The 19,416-nt window shown below is 45.0% G+C and overlaps 2 protein-coding genes and 2 non-coding genes across 7 annotated transcripts; all 4 read left to right on the top strand.

Annotated features, from left to right (window-relative positions):
* The first annotated feature begins 2,515 nt into the window (after positions 1 to 2,515).
* Positions 2,516 to 11,086, top strand: ATG101 (autophagy related 101). 4 transcript variants are annotated; one of them, XM_035103468.3, is made up of 3 exons: positions 2,516 to 4,095; positions 8,621 to 8,877; positions 9,852 to 11,086. In XM_035103468.3, the coding sequence occupies exons 2-3, from the start codon at positions 8,626 to 8,628 to the stop codon at positions 10,254 to 10,256; spliced, it is 657 nt and encodes a 218-aa protein (XP_034959359.1). In that variant the 5' UTR covers positions 2,516 to 4,095; positions 8,621 to 8,625; the 3' UTR covers positions 10,257 to 11,086. The 4 variants fall into 4 exon arrangements, with proteins under 4 accessions (XP_034959359.1, XP_034959368.1, XP_088519063.1 ...); XM_035103477.3 differs by having other exon boundaries at positions 3,618 to 3,912; XM_088662937.1 differs by having other exon boundaries at positions 3,883 to 3,912; positions 8,625 to 8,877.
* A 1,400-nt stretch (positions 11,087 to 12,486) lies between these two features.
* On the top strand, positions 12,487 to 18,983 carry ATP5F1B (ATP synthase F1 subunit beta). Its single transcript, XM_035103514.3, has 10 exons — positions 12,487 to 12,623; positions 14,072 to 14,254; positions 14,910 to 15,084; positions 15,789 to 15,910; positions 16,195 to 16,379; positions 16,747 to 16,905; positions 17,316 to 17,438; positions 17,649 to 17,861; positions 18,061 to 18,262; positions 18,751 to 18,983. The coding sequence occupies exons 1-10, from the start codon at positions 12,491 to 12,493 to the stop codon at positions 18,846 to 18,848; spliced, it is 1,593 nt and encodes a 530-aa protein (XP_034959405.1). The 5' UTR covers positions 12,487 to 12,490; the 3' UTR covers positions 18,849 to 18,983.
* Positions 14,306 to 14,378, top strand: LOC118081634 (small nucleolar RNA SNORD59). The gene has a single exon (XR_004692101.1). It is a non-coding gene; the product is annotated as a small nucleolar RNA SNORD59 (small nucleolar RNA).
* Positions 16,057 to 16,128, top strand: LOC118081635 (small nucleolar RNA SNORD59). Its single transcript, XR_004692102.2, has one exon. It is a non-coding gene; the product is annotated as a small nucleolar RNA SNORD59 (small nucleolar RNA).
* Positions 18,984 to 19,416: the final 433 nt, after the last annotated feature.

The following is a 19,416-nucleotide window of genomic DNA, read 5'->3' as shown; positions in this document are numbered from 1 at the left end:
CAACAACTTCAATCCTAAAAGGTCAACAACTTTGGTTGGCCCTTTCGTCAGCCCTCACGGCCCCTCACTTTATCAAATCTGGCCCTCTTTGAAAAAAGTTTGGACACCACTGCTTTACAGTCACAGGTAACAGTTCACAAGTTTGGCTGCCAGTCACTAGAGACATAGGAGAATTCAAAACGAAACCAGAGAGGAAATTGCCAGTTCAACCCATGTCTGGAATAGAAATCAATCCAGCAAATAGAATCTGCATTCATTGTTGTTTATAGTCTGCAAATGATATATAACTGATTTCTCTCCCCCCCCCCCCGCCACTTGCATTGGAGTTTCCCTTTGCTTTTAAATGAATGCTGTGTGGCATTATACAATTAATTACATAAAGTGGACAGCTAAACAAATAATGTTGGGGGTTTTTGGTTGGAAACTGAACTGCAGCAGAATGTAAACAGCCACTGCATGCAACTAACACAGGTCAGAACAGATGCCTTTTTACATCCTTACCACGCTGAAAATAATTCCTCCTCTGATCCAGACTTTATGCTGCACTTCGAAAGCCCTCAGACCCTCCAAATCAGAGACTGAACCTCTGGCTCTGTCTAGCAGATTCGGAATGAAATGTCTCAACAACAGTTGTTTTAAATTACTTGCTTTTGACCCCAAGTGCTAAGAAAAATCTGTCAAAATCTTCAGTCGTTTGAAAACCAGGAAGCTAAATAAAAAATTAACACCAGAGAGTACCTTTCGTATGGTTAATGAGGCCCTTGTAGTCTCTTCCAACTCTGATTCTAATTTTCATCAGATTTGCTGAAAACCTTTTCTCTCCAATTCCTTTTTTCCAATGCAGTTTTTCTGTGCACACTCAGTAAGCATAGCCCATTGAGGTGCTCCCCTGTCATTGTTGACCTCAGCCAGGTCTTTACTCTCTGCAAGGTAATGAACGACGGCTCTTACGGTACAAGTGGTGGATGGCTTTTTTGTTGTAAAAGATTTCCACCTCTTTTCCTAGGTCTGCTATGTTCAGCCCTTTTAATTACTCTTTGCTGAATTTCTTCTCCTTCCACATGGAGTACCACGGTTCAGCTTCAGAGTCAAAGTCTTGCAACTTATAAAAACTTGAGAACTGCTTGGCTTTCGTCTTGAAGTCTTGAACGCTCATCTCCAACATGATAAGGCGGTGTAGAGCCAAAATGGAAAAGGCAGGCGAACGCTCTTCTGAGAAACGTTGCTCGAACGAAGACACTAAAGAGTCCAAGTAAGGAATTACTAGAAATCTCTTCCAGCACTCTAAAGGGATGGATGCTGGAAAATTGAAGCCATGTTGCTGTCTTCCGACAAATCTTGACACCACCACTTCCACTCCAACTTCCTCGGTAATCTTGTAGACATCCTCTATGAGCTCTGTAGCAACTTGCTCTGCATCACTGCGGCAAGTTGTTATTACTCTAAGGATCAGTTTGATGTGCTCTGAACAATGGAGCAGGTGCAGGACTTTTAAACTGCAGAGCAGTTGCCACAGGTTCCAAGAAGGTGGAATACTTGGCTATCAGAGCAATGATGAATTGAGCTTTGGTGGCAGCAGAATGTAGTTGGAATGCCTGTTTCCTTATATATTGCTATTTCCTTCTAGCGATAATCTCTCCAACCCTTCAACGATGCTCGCAAAATGCTCTTGGAAAACTGTGATACTTTTGGGACCATCACGTCTCACAGGAGTAGAATGTTTAGAGCGCAGAGTCCGGGCTCAATGATGGGGGTGGAGACACTCCTTCAGGTATACTGGGCCGAGGCCATTTGGGGCTTTAAGGGTCAGCACCAACACTTTGAATTGTTGGGGTCCCTTTCCAGGGCTTTCCCCCCTGGTGGAACTCACCAGAACTCAGTTCCGGCACCACCACTCAGGTGGGTGCCATTGCCATTATGAGAAACAAGGGAGGTGTGTTCTGGATGACCTCGTTTACTAGAAAAAGAATAACACTGGTCTCTTCCAACCATAGATGTACTGCCTCCCATCAAGTAAATTTAACAAAAATCAAAACTGAAAGTAGAAATTATCAGAATATTTGAAATTGAAATGCTCCCTGAGATCGCATGGATGATGTTGTGGCGCGTTCTAGCGACTGCATGCAACTAACACAGCTCAGAACAGAAAATGTTGCTTTTTTATATCCTTACCAGTGACCGTCTCTCCACCCTAAAGACCATTCCTTCCCCGAGCCAGACTTCATGCTGCACTTCGAAAGCCCTCAGACCCTCCCAAGTAAGAGAATGAAGTCAGAAATAATACTCCACTCCCGCCCAGAACCTAGAGCTCGGAGGAAGCAGTTCAGAATTCCCGCTCAAACGTCTCCCTCACTTACCCACCTCTCTCTCTCTCTCTCTCTCTCTCTCTCTCATCTTTCTTTTCCTCTCTCTGCCCCGCCCCTTCCGGTGACGCCGCTCGCCCTTTGCTGAGCCTGCGCATTCTTCGGAGGGAGAAGCGCGCGTGTGCGCTTTCAGCTTCCGCCTGCGTTCCAGTGACCGGAAGTGTCCGGCTGAGCAGGCGGGGAACAGGTGACAAAGTTCCCCCGCCGCAAAGAACCCGTTAAGTTTGAATATGTAAGGTGGACTTGTACTGTTCTTGCGGCGCTAGGCCTGCCTTTTTAGCGCCCCTCCCCACAGGTTCTTAGCAGGGTGGTAGGCATCCCTCCGCCCTCCCCGATTCCTAGCTGTTTCTGGGGGCCCTGCAGAAAACTTGCACTGGGAGAGAGAGGTTTGGAGCCACTAACTGGCGACTGGGGGTGGAGAAAGGAAAGGGTTTATATTGCCAGAAACAACGCGGGTCGTGTGTGTTGTGGGAGGGTGTCACCCCCTCCAGCAAGGATGATAGGATGTGTGTAAGAGTCTCCTCTCTCCCCATAGCCATTTCTTCGGATTCAGCCTCTTTTCGCTCTCTCCTGTGCATGTTAGTGGAGAGAGAATGTTAGTGGAAAGTGACATTTCAAGCAAGATTCACTTCTCACACTGCGTCATAAAGACAGTGCAGCGAACTAAGACATTCCCATTTTTTATTCCACTTTACAATTGCACGTGGCGCGGAACGGCGTTATAAACAAGGGAGATACGGCTTGGTGTCATAAATTTTACCCCACGCGTGACAGTGGGGTTTGAGAAAAGTACCAGCACAGTGATGCCTCGTAAGCAAAAGCGGTTTCTAGTGTGAATTGCACCCCAAGGTGTGGTTCATCACTGGAAACCTCCCACCCCCAATGTCTTGATCCCCAAAAGCATAAATCTACTGGAATGTAAACCTGCGGGAAACGACGGTGGTTTGTCTTCGTACTGAACTTTGTACAGAAGCCCGCCCTCCTTTGGATTGTTACCATCTAGCTTGAACGCTTGCACGCTATTTTGTTTGCATTTTTATTTAATAGTTCGCCTAATAAACGTATTGCCCTTATACGGATGGGGGCGGGGCTTTATGTATTTTTAATGTACTGTATACATAGGTGTGTGTGTTTTTAAAGCCCCAAAGCTTTCAAATGACAGCACGATCCCATCGCCGGAACTATAGGTGGCAACTCAGAGCTCAGTCCGTTCCGCAGGACCAGGAAGTCGCGCCCTTGTGACGTTCCATTCTCGCTGCGCGACGTTTGTTTTGTTGGAACGTACCACGAGCGACCGGGAGGGGGGAATATTTTCATTCCCAAAGCCCTAGAAGAGGGAAAGGAATGAAGCCACGCCTAAAACGAGCTGCATCGGTTACGTAACAACCCCTCTATCATTACATACCTGTCAGAGGATGCGGCAGGAAGAATAGCATCGGCTTGCGTTAAGAGGCTCTAGACCTCTCCCCCCCCGCTTCCCATTCACCTTTATTTGGGCTGGTCCGAGGGTTAAGTTCTTCGGCCTGGGAAGCATCAGCGGTTGGGGCTGGTGAGTCTCCAGTTCATATTCTCAAGGGGGAAGGGGTTGGGGGACAGCTCGCCTCCCTCTTTCCGTACTGTGAGCGGCGCGCGGTCCCTCGGCCTGCTGGTTGCCTTGGTAACCAACCGTCGCCACCCGCTCGTCCCTGTGGCTTCGTAGCCTTCGATGGTGCTTTGATAAACTACAAAACTGGTAAGGGGCGAGCAGTGCCGGATTTACATATAAGCTAAACAAGCTACAGTATAGCTTAGGGCCTCACTCTCTTGGGGGCCCCAAAAATTTTTAAAGGGGGGGACTCGATGTACATTTCCAAAGTATCACTGGTTTGCTCATTACTATATACAGTATAGGGTGCTATTATTAGTAGTTGCATCATATATTTACACCTATTATTATTTTATGTTATAGCAAGTTTCTAGAGACTAGATTATGTGTCTTTGTAAACCGTTTCTAAAGGAACTTTTCCTATTGACAAATGCCCATGTGTTTGCATTATTAAGTTCGTTATGAATAAAAAAATCATTTTAAGTTAGAGCTTAATAATTATTTCACTATTAATATACTTCTTCTTAATTGTATTTCACTATTAATATACAGGGTGAGTCCTTTAAAAGAGGACTCACCCTGCATATTAATAGAGTACACATGTTCCACGGGCCTCTTTTAAAAGACTCACCCTGTACTTCTTAATTATATTTCAGTTGAACAATTACTTTGATAAAATACATATTTTGTTATGTAGAAATGTCTTTAGATACCTGTTAGGTCCATAAGTTACCATATAGCTTATATTCAACACAAAAAAGCGACAATTTGTTGTTGACAAAGGACAGCTGGACATATAAAGGGCCCTATTACCTTGAGTAGCTTAGGGCTTCATCAAACCTAAATCCGGCCCTGGGTGAGTGGGTTATTGTTCTGTTGTTTTGGTTTAATTGTCTTATCTTGTATTTTATTCTGAGGACCGCCCTGAGATATTTTGAAGGAGGACAGTATATAAATTTAATTTGTGTGTGTGTATATATATATATATATATATATATATATATATATATATATATACCGGTATATATATATATATATATATATATATATATATATATATATATATATATATACCGGTATATATATAAATGAATAAAAAGCTGAGCGCTGTGCTTCTTTTTTGACAGGGTTTAATTGCATATTATCCACTGCCTCACAAGGTTGTCGTGTGTTGCCTCACAGAAATTGTCAGGGTGCAGACCCGGTGAACCCTTGCTTGTAAATAATGGCTTCTTAAAACAGGATTGGATTAAGACAGGCACCCCCAAACTACAGCCCTCCAGATGTTTTGGCCTACAACTCCCATGATCCCTAGCTAACAGGACCAGTGGTCAGGGATGATGGGAATTGTAGTCCAACACATCTGGAGGGCCGAAGTTTGGGGATGCCTGATCTAGAGGGCCGGAGTTTGCTTATGCCTGACCTAGAGAGTGAACTTTATTTGACCGGTTGACCTGCGAAAGATAAGCACATTAATTTTTTTCTGGCATGCAGATGAAATGATAGGCAGAGCTTCTCCTGCTTGATTTCTCTGCATGCTTGACCGCTTTTAAAGGGCTCGGGCAGCGACGTGGCATGAAACATTTTCCATAATGGAACATTTGCTGTTCCTGTATTTTCTATAGAAAAATGGTCATTCCTAAAATGCATTGTTACATAGGATTGTATACAACATTGCACAGGCAGTGTTGTGAAGGTAAGAACTGCTGGACCTTCGCTAACTCCCTCTTCTGTACATCTCTAAAAAGTACAAAAGTTCTGTTCCCTGCTCATCCTAGGGAGCCTCTTCCTAGGGAGACTTCTTCCCTGGGCAACTGTTCACATGACTGCCCAGGCTAGTTCAGGGAGGATGGTGTGCACAAGCTTGTTTCACAGGATTAATCTGTGCTTCTTTTAATTCTTCCTAGGTTTTTGTATGAACTTAGAAATGTTGAGCAAAACTCCAGGGTATTTCTCCCACCCCTTCAGGGACTCAAGCAATGGTTTCTTATTTAGCAACACTCAATTTTAATATTAAATCAGAAACAAATAGCAAGTCTACACTCTGGCTATATCTGTGTCTTTCCTGATATTTTAAAATTCAGATTAAAATATATGAAGCATGGATTAAAGGAATGAAGGAAAATAAGCTATTTTTCAATGTTGTTTAGAAATAGAAATAGAAATACTTTATTCACTGTACCACTTGTTTACAGTGAGATTAAACGAGCCCCCTCCCCCCACAATCTCTCAGTCCTTGTTACACTCTATGTGCTGTCGTAAGACCACCAACCCCGAACGTCAGTCTTCCATTCAGCAGCCTCACTGCCCACGGGTAGAAACTGTTCTTTAACCTGTTGGTGTGGCTTATCATGCTTCTAGATCTCCTCTGGAGGGCAGGAGATTAAAAAGGTGCTGGCCAGGGTGTGAGTCATCCCTGAGAATGTTCCTTGCTCTTCTGAGGCAATGGTCTCCCGTGATGACATCTAGTGGACTCGGAGGACAGCCCATGATATCATGTGCTGTGTTCACCACCCTCCATAGGGACATGGTTGTCAAACCAGCGTGTTGTTGTTGTTGTTTAGTCATTTAGTCGTGTCCGACTCTTCGTGACCCCATGGACCATAGCACGCCAGGCACTCCTGTCTTCCACTGCCTCCCGCAGTTTGGTCAAACTCATGTTTGTAGCTTCAAGAACACTGTCCAACCATCTCGTCCTCTGTCGTCCCCTTCTCCTAGTGCCCTCCATCTTTCCCAACATCAGGGTCTTTCCCAGGGAGTCTTCTCTTCTCATGAGTTGGCTAAAGTATTGTAGCCTCAGCTTCAGGATCTGTCCTTCCAGTGAGCACTCGGGGCTGATTTCCTTCAGAATGGATAGGTTTTATCTTCTTGTAGTCCATAGGACTCTCAAGAGTCTCCTCCAGCACCATAATTCAAAAGCATCAATTCTTTGACGATCAGCCTTCTTTATGGTCCAGCTCTCACTTCCATACATCACTACTGGGAAAACCATAGCTTTAACTATACAGGCCTTTGTTGGCAAGGTGATGTCTCTGCTTTTAAAGATGTTGTCTAGGTTTGTCATTGCTTTTCTCCCAAGAAGCAGACGTCTTTTAATTTCGTGACTGCTGTCACCATCTGCAGAGATCAAGGAACCCAGGAAAGTAAAATCTCTCACTGCCTCCATTTCTTCCCCTTCTATTTGCCAGGAGGTGATGGGACCAGTGCCCATGATCTTAGGTTTTTTGATGTTGAGCTTCGGACCATATTTTGCGCTCTCCTCTTTCACCTTCATTAAAAGGTTCTTTAATTCCTCCTCACTTTCTGCCATCAAGGTTGTGTCATCTGCATATCTGAGGTTGTTGATATTTCTTCCAGCAATCTTAATTCCGCCTTGGGATTCATCTAGTCCAGCCTTTCGCATGATGAATTCTGCATATGTTAAATAAGCAGGGAGACAATATACAACCTTGTCGTACTCCTTTTTTGAACCAGTCAGTTGTTCCATATCCAGTTCTAACTGTAGCTTCTTGTCCCACATAGAGATTTCTCAGGAGACAGATGAGGTGATCAGGCACTCCCATTTCTTTAAGAACTTGCTATAGTTTGCTGTGGTTGACACAGTCAAAGGCTTTTGCATAGTCAATGAAGCAGAAGTATATGTCTTTCTGGAACTCTCTAGCTTTCTCCATAATCCAGCGCATGTTTACTATTTGATCTCTGGTTCCTCTGCCCCTTCGAAATCCAGCTTGCACTTCTGGGAGTTCTTGGTCCACATACTGCTGAAGCCTGCCTTGTAGAATTTTGAGCATAACCTTGCTCTTCATAGATCACTGCCTTGGGATTGGAATGCTAAAGTAGGGAATCAAGTAATAAGAGGAACAACTAGCAAGTTTGGCCTTGGAGTTCAAAATGAAGCAGGGCAAAGGCTAATAGAGTTCTGTCAAGAGAACAAGCTGGTCATCACAAACCAGTGTACCACACCGTAATACAGTATGAGAGAACATATGGTTTCTGCTTATAATAAAACCTCTGAATTGTTAATAAAAATAATCTAAGCTTACTAGCAGAAGTATTGCTAAATGATCACCGAGGAATCTCTGCAATGAAATTCAGCTTATTCAGGTGCATTTCCAAACTGAAGCCACACATGAAACCACTAGAGGGCAATCTGAACACTTGCTTGAAGTCGGCTGCTATTTGACATTAAGGTCTATATACCTTTAAGTCACACTTTAAGCACGTTTCCCCCCTCAAAGAATTCTGGGCATTGTAATTCGGTCAAGAATTTCTGGGAATTGTAACACTGTGAGGGGTAAACTACAGTGTCCATAATTCTCTGAGGGAAAGAGAGTTTGGAGTTAGAATTCCATTGCTGATGTGGAAGAAAGAAGACAAAACAAATCTGTGTTGCCATTTTGTTCTTTGTGTTACACTGATAATTTGATTTCCTTGCAGAGGAAGAAAATGAATCAAGTGTTTTTATTCTCCTTCATCACAAAAAATCCCCCTCTTCTCCCATTTGCACAATTATTTTATCCCAGGATTGTTATTTTCGTTTAAAACTAGCTTGACACATAGCTTGACACTTTGCTGTTGGGTATTCCTACCCTCCATAAATATTGCCATTCTCTGTTTTGGTTGCACTGCTTTTTTAATGGGAAGGCAGCTTATCTATTTTCCTTTGCAAAAGCCAGGATGAACTGCCGTTCAGAGGTACTGGAGATATCAGTAGAGGGGCGCCAGATTGAAGAAGCGATGCTCGCTGTTTTGCACACCATATTGCTCCATCGCAGCACAGGAAAGTTCCACTACAAGAAGGAAGGGACCTACTCCATTGGGACTGTCGGCACACAAGATGTTGACTGTGACTTCATTGATTTTACCTATGTTAGAGTTACGTCCGATGAGCTTGACCGGGCATTGAGAAAAGCTGTTGGGGAATTCAAGGTAAAACTTGCAATTACTCACTGTTTATTTTCTAAGTACATGAGACTGCCCATGAAGACGGTTCAAAAACTTCAATTTTTCCAAAACGCAATTGAGCCACCAAGGTTTGGGCAGTGACCAAGAGAATGGAACATGTGACTCTAGTCCTTTGCCACCTTCACTGGTGACCAAGTTCTTTCCAGGCTCATTTCCCTAAATAGCCTGCTACTGGATAGTTTGCAGAATCACCTCGTCCCATATAAACCTGCTCAAGAAGTCCATTCCTTTTCTATGTCCAGCAAGTCTTTATTGCAGATGTCCCCAGGTCTGCATGGAATCATTCTCCACATATCTTAACAAGTGTTTTGTACAGCATGGCTGGGTGATAGTTGTGACCTTTTTAAATACGGTAAAGGGATTTAGGACACCAAGGAGTTCTGCCTCCAGTTTTATAAGCACATTGTTTTGCTCAACTGTTCAGTGGAGTTGGGTTAGATTTCTGTCATACAGATCCCACATACTATGAATAAATGTACATAATTTGGAAGACATATTTTAATCTGCATTCTGGTAACTATCAATAGGATGTTTAAATTTGAAACTTGGTAATATATGAGAAAGAAAAATGGATGCCAGGCACAGTGAATGACAATGCTCATGTAGGGCTGAAGGGAAAGAACTGGAATGAATGTAGAAAGACAGGGTCTTATATAGTGTAAAGCCATCCAGCCAATTGATGACTGGAACCAGAGTTAACTCCTTTTAGCAAATAATGCCTTGAGCAATCCTCAGGCTTGGGAGTCAAGAAAATGTGCTTGATCTTCTAGGTTCTGAAAAGCTTTCGGATCGTATGAAATTTTGGCCATACAACTGTCTATCCACCCTGACTGTGGATGCACAGCATGATTCTTGGTACAGGAAGCAGTGATTTCTATCTGTTAAGGTCTTTGGGAATCAGCATTGTAAAATGTTCATTGGTGGTTCTGTTTTCCCAGGATGCACTGCGGAACTCGGGCAATGATGGGATGGGCCAGATCTCGCTGGAGTTCTACCAGAAGAAGAAATCACGGTGGCCATTCTCTGATGAGTGTATCCCATGGGAAGTGTGGACGGTCAAAGTGAACGTGGTGAGCCTGGCTAACGAGCAGGAGCGGCAGATCTGTCGTGAGAAGGTTGGTGAGAAACTCTGCGAGAAGATCATCAACATTGTAGAAGTGATGAACCGACATGAGTACCTGCCCAAGATGCCCACCCAGTCTGAGGTGGACAATGTCTTTGATACGGGGCTGCGGGATGTCCAGCCCTACCTGTACAAGATTGCTTACCAGATCACTGACTCACTTGGAACCTCTGTCACTACAACCATGCGGCGCCTCATCAAGGATACCCTGGCACTCTGATATCCCTGAGACTGTAGACCTGACATTATTGAGAGGCAACATGAGCAACTGGCTTTCTGCCCAAAAGCACCAAATACATATTTTCTCCCAGAAAATCTGGGAGTCTTGATATCCAGGTGCCCTGTTCTAATTTATTAATTTCCAAGTGTCTCCAGGGGAAAGACAGAACCAGCCCTGACTCCTGGGTTCAGTACACCAGTTACCTAGAACCCCCAGCCTCTCACAGCAGAAAAGGAAACCAGGATTCTTCCTTCAGCCCCCTTTTCTGTTAGACTTAGCTCTACAAGCTTAGAAGGTTTGCCTCTTCATGGGAGAAAATAGTGTGTATTTTCTCATGAGCATTTGCCTAATATAGGACAGATGATAACGCCAAACTGGGTTCTCTCCATGACCAGATGCCTTTTTATTAACCGTAGAGTCTTTTGTTAATGGAAATCTGCCAGGGCTGGGGTTACTTATTTTGGCAAAGTGGGTGCCTTTCATCCTGATAAACCAGTGCTGCTTCTTGACCCTCCTCTGACTTTAGGATAATTGAATAAGATTATAAGGCTCCCTGTCTTGTGCATGTCTGTTAGGGCAGTAGAGGGCTGCAGACGCATTTTTTTCCTTGTGAGTCCTGGTTGCAAAGAAGGGCTAAGTCTGAAAGACCTGTTCAAAGGGCTGTCTCAACTTGCCCTCATCAATCCCACAGTTGCTATTTCTCAGTAGAGTTTGGAAGTCAGGCGCTTGCATTTTTAAAATTAAGGATCTTCAGTTACTTGTACAGTATTGGTTTTTCCAGTGTAACGTAAATGTATAATAGTCTGAGAATTAAAATTAGAAAACCCAAATCTCTGCCTCTGTCATACACTGAAAAAGTTGGGAAGTGTCTACCAGTATGGACTTGGGTGGGAGAAACCTAGATTCAAAGTCCAACATTCAGCTAGTATGTTCACCATTGAGTCTGAGCCAATCATCATCTCAGCCTAGTTTGCCTTTGGGGGCTTGCTGTGCAAAAAGAATAGAAAAGAAAGAAAATTATCCGTGGCAGCCTAACGCCCTTGGAGGAAGGATGCAGTACAAATGTAACAGACAGTCTTAGGCAAATCAACTGGGAAATACACATGTGCAGCCTTAAAAGGTAAAGGACCCCTGACAGTTACGTCCAGTTGCAGACGACTCTCGGGTTGCGGCGCTCATCTCGTTTTACAGGCTAAGGGAGCCGGCGTTTGTCTGCAGTCAGTTTTTCTGGGTCACGTGGCTAGCATGACTGGGCCGCTTGTGGCGAAACCAGAGCAGCACACGGAAACACCGTTTACCTTCCTGCCACAGTGGTACCTATTTTTCTACTTGCATTTTTGGCATGCTTTCGAACTGTTAGGTTAGCAGGAGCTGGGACAGAGCAACAGGAGCTCACCCTGTCTGAGCTCCATCATGGGGATTTGAACCGCTGACCTTCTGATCGGCAAGCCCAAGAGGGTCAGTGGTTTAGACCACAGCGTTACACACATTCAAATCAGTGTGCTCAAATAGAATAACAGCCTTTCTTGCAGATACCCGTGCATTTATATCAAACTTAATTGGAATCCGAAATTACTGGTTCACTTTTACTGGTGGGCATTCAGACGTCCCTTCGACCTAATAAAATGTTGAAAACTTGAGTTTAAAGCAAGGACAAATCTGGGACACGTGCTCAATCCAGTTTCTTTGGTATGTTGTTGTTGTTTAGTCGTTTAGTCGTGTCCGACTCTTCGTGACCCCATGGACCATAGCACGCCAGGCACTCCTGTCTTGCACTGCCTCCCGCAGTTTGGTCAAACTCATGTTCGTAGCTTCGAGAACACTGTCTTTGGTATACTGTACGCTTAAAAGTTAAACCCGCCTCCCCTTTCTTTGACTAATCATATCCGTAAGGGCGGGAACTTCCACAATTCCGAACAATGATCAAGTCGGGTTTCCTTGAAAGGCGTCGGCTCTAGCCTGTAGCGGAGAGCTATAGTGATAAAGAGCAGATCCCTGCCCCAGTAGGCTACTTGCTAGCTGGCCACATCCCCATAGCACCTCCCCTTTCGCTCAGCCCTTTCCACCCCGCGATTGCTCCAGTGGGTGAGTGACAGAGCAGCTAACCCAATAAGCTTCAGGGAGCCGAACACTCCCCGGCCAGTAGCCGACTCGAACGGCGCCATCCCGCCCTTCAGCCGGAGCTGATAGAGGCTGTCGGCTGCGGTTGCTCTTTCAGTCAGCCGGTGGCCGCCATGTTGGGGTTCGCTGGTCGCTGCTGCGCCTCTTCGGCCGCATCCCTGCTGCGGGGCGTGCGGAGCGCGCCGAGCCCGCTCCAGGACTTGCTGAAGCTCCGCGGCGGGGCCGCCTCAGCTGCCACCGAGGCCCGTGAGTGAGCGGAGGGCGAGGAAAGACGCCCGAGGGCGGGGTCACCTTGGGGCCTAGTGGCGGGTGTGAAGCGCTGAGAGGACGGCGTGGGCCTACGAGGCTCGGGCGTGGGGTGGGGGGTGGGGGCGGGGGAGACTCGCATCCCACTGACCCAGCAAATCATTATGCCGAATCTGCTCTTCTGCGGCGGGAGAAGCTGCCTTGCAGGCTGCAGGGCCTTCTCTCTGCAGTCAGGCTTTTTGTTACGTTTTTATATATGCTGTAAGCCACCAAAGTGCCTGGGGAAACCCAGCTAGATGGTCGGGGTCTAAATAAAAAAATTATTATTATTAGGGAGGGCAAACTTAAGATGCCCCTCTGGATGAGCCCCACTTAGCCCATGGTCCCGATCCTTTTTTGTCATAAATTTTAATTGATTTTCATACAATTTAACAAATTCAATTCGGTTTCCACGCAATATTCCCTTAGCATTTTGACTTCCCGGTCTTAACATCCACGGTGCTCCTGTTCAAATCCTTTTAACCTGCCATCTTAAATATTATCCTCCTCTATTATGGGTTCAGTTCCCATTTGGGGCGGGAGGGACGACACGCATCTGTGCCCCCTATGCAGGACACGGGGCCCCCTCCCTGCCATCGTTGTTCGGAGGCATTTCTAACATAGCAGTCCTAGCGCTTCGCTTGGGGAAGCGTGCACGCAAAAGCCCCGTGGACGTGTGAGCGCAAGGCTGCCCTTTCACGCGCCGCGTGGCCCCTAGCAAGGATCGGTTTTTTTTTTGAACTGGGAAGCGAAGGTGGCTTGTTTGAACAGCGGAGGTTGCAGGGGAGCCGACGGAAGATGGCGGTGGGAAAAGGCTTCCGCAGTGTGTCGGAGTGGCGGTGGTAAAGCGCTGGTCCTTGGTGTGCAAGCGTTTCCGAAGCACGCGAGACTAGTGCGTCTGTTATCACCTGCGACAAGGTGGCCGGTATGAAGGGGCCTGGCCTTTAAGGGAAGGTTATGCCAGAAAGTTGGGGGGGGGTTGCTCCTGGTGTAGTGAGGGAGGTGGGTCTGGGTTGCCGGTGCTAGACTCGGCTAGGCCAGCATAGAGAGCTGTCTTGCAGAGTGTCTGCAGTGGACACAGAGACAAGTAGAAAAGGCATGGATTGCTGGGGTGGAGGATCTCTGCAGCTGGAAACTGGCTAAGGGGTGTATAAAGCATAAATGTTTTGTGCTTGGGAGCAGTCTGTTCTCTTTCTTAGTCTCACACTGGTAACCTCAAGGAGTTGGGAATGAGGGTTACAAGGTCACAGCCTGAAGTTCTCCTTGATTCAGTGGGTTCTCCAGGCCAAAAGGGTGGGAGTCTTAAGCTACGGTAACTCCTGTCACATTTGCTTCCTTTGCAGCCTTGGGGTGGGGAAACACTCTGTGATAACCACTTAATCGTCATGTCTGCCATGGTTGTCCTCTAGGCCGGAACTATGCTGCACAGACAGCTCCTGCAGCTAAAGCCGGAGTTGCCACTGGGCGCATTGTGGCAGTCATTGGTGCTGTGGTGGATGTCCAGTTTGACGATGACCTGCCACCGATCCTCAATGCACTTGAGGTGCAAGGCAGAGATACACGGCTGGTGCTGGAGGTAGCACAGCACTTAGGTAAGGCCCATTTGTATTCCTTGGCTTTTTTCTAGTCATGTTTTAACTCTTCCTTCCTTGATGATCAGTAAAATGACTTTCGTTCTTCTGAGCTTGCTGAAGCCATATTTATGATCTGAGAAGGAATCTTAAATCCACTGCTAACCAGAAGATAACTGGACACAGGACCTTGTTGACTGGTGTTGTGGCTCAGTGTTGTGGCCCAATTTTTATTACTTATCAGTCTCCAACCCAGGAGAATGTAGGAGTTTCTGAAGGCACTGGCATTTTATGGTCCAACACAGTAAGGAGCAGATTACCTATTTGAAATTCTCAAACACAGAGATCACTTGCCTTTCCATCTTGGCCTTGGTATCTTATTGTAATGAACTTCATGTTCTAATCTTGAAATAAATCTTTACTGAAGTGCTTTTTCAGTCATAAAACTGTTAACACAATGTACTGAATTTTAGCTCTATTCTCTGTATGTTAAATGGAAAGTACATTGTTTCCATGCCCAATGTTTATGTCATTCTCAGACAAAAGTAAAGCTTCCTTTAGTAATTTACCACAGGGGATTAACATGGAGTATTTTCCCCCTCTAAATATTGAAATGTGTTTGCACTCATCAGGCTTGGTGGGAAATGCAACTTAGAAAGTTTGTTCTCCATTGTAGGTGAGAATACGGTTCGTACCATTGCTATGGATGGTACAGAAGGCTTGGTGAGAGGCCAAAAAGTTTTGGACTCTGGTGCACCCATCAGAATTCCTGTAGGACCTGAGACCCTTGGCAGAATCATGAATGTGATTGGAGAGCCAATTGATGAAAGAGGCCCAATAACAACCAAACAGTAAGTGTGAATCTGAGGGTTAAATGATAGGCAACCATTCATAGGCTGGTAGCAAAAGCATGTTAATTAGTGTACTTTCAGTTTTATAGAACTCTTGCTGTCTTCATGTTCAGCTGTTGTTGAGCTTAGATAGCAGAGCACCACTACAGTTTATGAGGGTCTGGAGAATTTTGTGGGAGAAGCCATACCAGCAGTTATTTTTTTCATGATCATTCTTTAATCTCTGTTATTTTTTGGCCGCTAAGAGCTAGCCTAAGTAATGCAGTGCTAAATTATAAACCATATTAATAGCAGCATGATAACTGTACAGCTGTGGAGCAGTTCTTGTATAACCTACTATTGCTGACACATTAGTTTTAGCACTCCATGCTAGAAAATGAAAATAAACTTAATCTAAAATTAAAAAGTTTTGTTCAAAATACATATTTTACATATTGCATTTTTCTTATGGAAACTAGTGTATAGATTTCAAATTCTGTTTTTTCTGCTCCAACTCTTACTGAACTAAAACTAGACATGTGCAGTTTTTCTATGATTAAAACACAAATGAAACCATGGTGTTTCAGACTTATTGGTCTAAAGCAGGCACAGTGTGTGAATGCCAAACTGGGGGTTGGGTTTAAGAATTATTGGTAAACACTTTGTGAATACCCAATATAGGAGCACAGTTTTTCATAATGTGTGGCCAACTGTCTTTTTTGCAGACTTGCTGCTATTCATGCTGAAGCACCAACGTTTGTTGAGATGAGTGTTGAGCAAGAAATCCTTGTGACTGGCATTAAAGTTGTAGATCTTCTTGCACCATATGCCAAGGGTGGTAAAATTGGTAAGTTACCAGACGACCCGCGTGGAACAGGTTCTATCTGGGATAGGGTGGTCAATGCCTTGAATGCCCAAGTTTCCTGCCCCAACAATTTGTGTTCCTCTTCTACTAGGCAATTAGAACCTAAAATCCTGACAAGCGCTTTGTTTCCTTCACTGATGAGTAAATTTATGACTTTCGTTCTTCTGAGATTGCTGAAGCCACTCTTATTTCTGAGAAGGAAAAGAAGGAGAATGATAGAGGGTGCATAATCAAAGGCTGAATACTAAACTGACTTTCTTTCCCAGGGCTGTTTGGTGGTGCTGGTGTAGGCAAGACAGTACTGATCATGGAGCTTATCAACAATGTTGCCAAAGCCCATGGTGGCTACTCAGTGTTTGCTGGTGTTGGGGAAAGAACTCGTGAAGGAAATGACTTGTACCATGAAATGATTGAATCTGGAGTCATCAACTTGAAGGATACCACATCCAAGGTGAGCAAGCTATTCAGGCTACGCAGGTGAGAAGGGAATAATCTAGGCCCCAAGAATTCAGTATTGGTTGACTTTATCTGCCATCTCAAAAGGGAATTTTGTAGTTTTCACCAGAAATTGGTCGCTGTGTTTGAGACCAGTCTATAGAATTTTGAAAATTAGTCTGGACCTTGTGCCAAATGCTCATAGGAAGCCAGCAGAATTACTGAAGTACACAGGCCGAAGAGGCTTTCTTGTTAACATTTGTAGTAGCAAGAGCCTGCCTTTGGAGGAAATATTTTTATATGTCATTTGAAGCTACCTGGGAGGGGCTGATGAGGGGCATAGAAGCTTTCTAGCCTGTAATGAATTTCCTGTTATCCTTCAGGTCGCACTTGTTTACGGACAGATGAATGAGCCACCTGGTGCTCGTGCTAGGGTTGCTCTAACTGGATTGACCGTGGCTGAATATTTCAGGGACCAGGAAGGTCAAGATGTACTGCTCTTCATTGACAACATTTTCCGTTTCACACAAGCTGGATCTGAGGTAAGATTGGATGTCCTAGGTTACCCTCCAGCAGAAGCTTCAATTAAGCTTGCTAGTGAGAAGGCCTCAGTCTAAAAAAAATGTGAGTTTCTGCCTTGAGTGTTGGATGTCTCCAGGTGTGTTTAGGATCCCCTATCCCTTGAAGGCAGAAATTTCTAGTTCTTTGCGCCTCCTTCCTGTTAAGACCTCTGTTTGTTTTTTTGCCTTACTCGTTTCCTGCCTGCTTGGAGCAGGCCACTTGAACAAAGCCCTAGCTAAAGCATATGGAGAAAATACTAATTACAGCTCTTGCCAGTCCTGTGCAGTTCTCTTATCAGGTGTGTAAATAGTTCTGTTTTGCAGACAGGTAGAAGATCATATACTTGTCAGCCACACTGGTGTTGAATTACTGCATATTCCTTCTCTTCCAGGTGTCTGCCTTGCTGGGCAGAATTCCCTCAGCTGTGGGGTACCAGCCTACTCTCGCAACTGATATGGGTACCATGCAAGAGAGAATCACAACAACTCGGAAGGGATCTATCACATCTGTGCAGGTAACAACTGTTAAAACAAGTACCTCTCTAAGGATGGCAAAACTGCCCACAAAGTTCACTCTGTGCTTTGTTTAATAACAAACTTGTCCCTTCGTCCAATTGCTCTCCCCCTTTGATCCAACACAGCTGTTTTTCTTCCTTCAGGTGGTTAACATTTAAACTGCTTGCATAATGCAATATGGCACTCTAGTAAGTCTTCTCTCTTCGCAGGCAATTTACGTACCGGCTGATGACTTAACTGATCCCGCCCCTGCGACTACATTTGCCCACTTGGATGCCACCACCGTGTTGTCTCGTGCCATTGCTGAATTGGGCATTTACCCAGCTGTGGACCCTCTAGATTCTACCTCTCGTATCATGGATCCCAATATCGTGGGGCAGGAGCATTATGATGTGGCCCGTGGGGTGCAAAAGATTTTGCAGGTGAGGAGGGTGGATCAGGCACACAATTACTTAAAATCTCATGTGCAAAACAATCTCTGCACAGGTTTATGCCAATAAACTTTACACTCACTGGTAGTACCACCGGCTGTTCAAAAGGCAAAATGTAGATTTGGTGCATGGCCTGCTCTCCTTCAGGGTTCCTTTGCTGCTTTTGGTCACATGCATATGTTCTTTCTAGGACTACAAGTCCCTCCAGGACATCATTGCTATTTTGGGTATGGATGAGTTGTCTGAAGAGGATAAGCTTACCGTGGCTCGTGCCCGTAAAATTCAGAGGTTTCTGTCCCAGCCCTTCCAGGTTGCTGAAGTTTTCACTGGCCATGCAGGCAAGCTGGTACCCCTAAAGGAAACCATCAAGGGCTTCAAAGCGATCCTGGCAGGTAAGTTGTCCTGGTATTTTACTTATTAAATTTGTATGCCACTCCTCGCCCAAAGTACATAATAAAAGCAAGAACAAAACAACCCTTCCCTTTCCCACAAACACTTTTAAAAGGGTATATAGGAGATCAACCAGCCGGGTTGAAGAGGAACATTTTCACCTGGTTCCTAAGGGTGTATAATGAAGGTATAATCCCTGGGGAGAGCATTCCACGCCTGAAGCTATACAATGTCAGCAGTTTGCACTTGCACCCAATTTGTGGTCACTGGGGTAATCATAAATGGCCCTCTACAATGGGCTTGCAGGTGGCTCCGGGCAGTTCATACTGATTTACCACTTCTGTCCTCCGTAGCATGAAAGGAAGCCTCCAAAAGGCAACTGGGCAGATTTGCATGGCAGCACTTTATGCTGCCCAGAAACATGTTTGCCAATCTGCTGCTTTTCCTGAACAGTTCGTTGTTTGACTGCTGCATATCTTTTCCTTTGCAGGAGAGTATGACCACCTCCCTGAGCAGGCTTTCTACTTGGTGGGTCCTATTGAAGAGGCTGTGGCAAAGGCTGATAAGCTGGCTGAAGAGCACCAATGAGTCTGTGGCTGAGGGGGAAATTGTTCTGCATCAAACTTTCAATTGGTTCATATTGTCCAGGTTCCCAACTGGGAAGTCATGTAACATGTCTGCAAAGTATTTAAAGTTTTCAATAAAACTTCTGGTGAGATCGTAGAAGTGGAATGTCATGTTGCAAGTGCTGACGTGGGAGGTAATAGCACTTCTGCTGTAGCTTGCTGACTCTCTCTGCCCCTTAACCACTGCTTGCCATTTCACCAACAGTAGATCTGCTCGTTCCTAAGATTAATGTGCTGGCATGCAGCCAGTTACACATCTGCAAGCTCAAATTCCCTGGAGACTAGGCCTAAAATGCCTCTTCAATCTTAGCTGTTTTCTGAATGTCTTTATTACCAGATAAACATGATGGATAAATCATTGCAGCTTCCAAAATGAAACCAGAATGTGCGACGGACTTTATTCTACCCTATTTATCCTGAGTGGTACAACTTTTATTGGATGTGCACTTATCTCATGATCAGTAGCAGCAGAAAAATCCAGATAAAGTATCCTTAGTAGGCTTCTGATTGCCTTGGCATCCAGTAGGTGG

Source organism: Zootoca vivipara, chromosome 2 (genome assembly GCF_965207765.1).
Source record: "Zootoca vivipara chromosome 2, rZooViv2.hap1.1, whole genome shotgun sequence".
In the NCBI taxonomy this organism is placed as follows: domain Eukaryota; kingdom Metazoa; phylum Chordata; class Lepidosauria; order Squamata; family Lacertidae; genus Zootoca; species Zootoca vivipara.
This window is presented reverse-complemented; position numbering and strand designations above follow the sequence as displayed.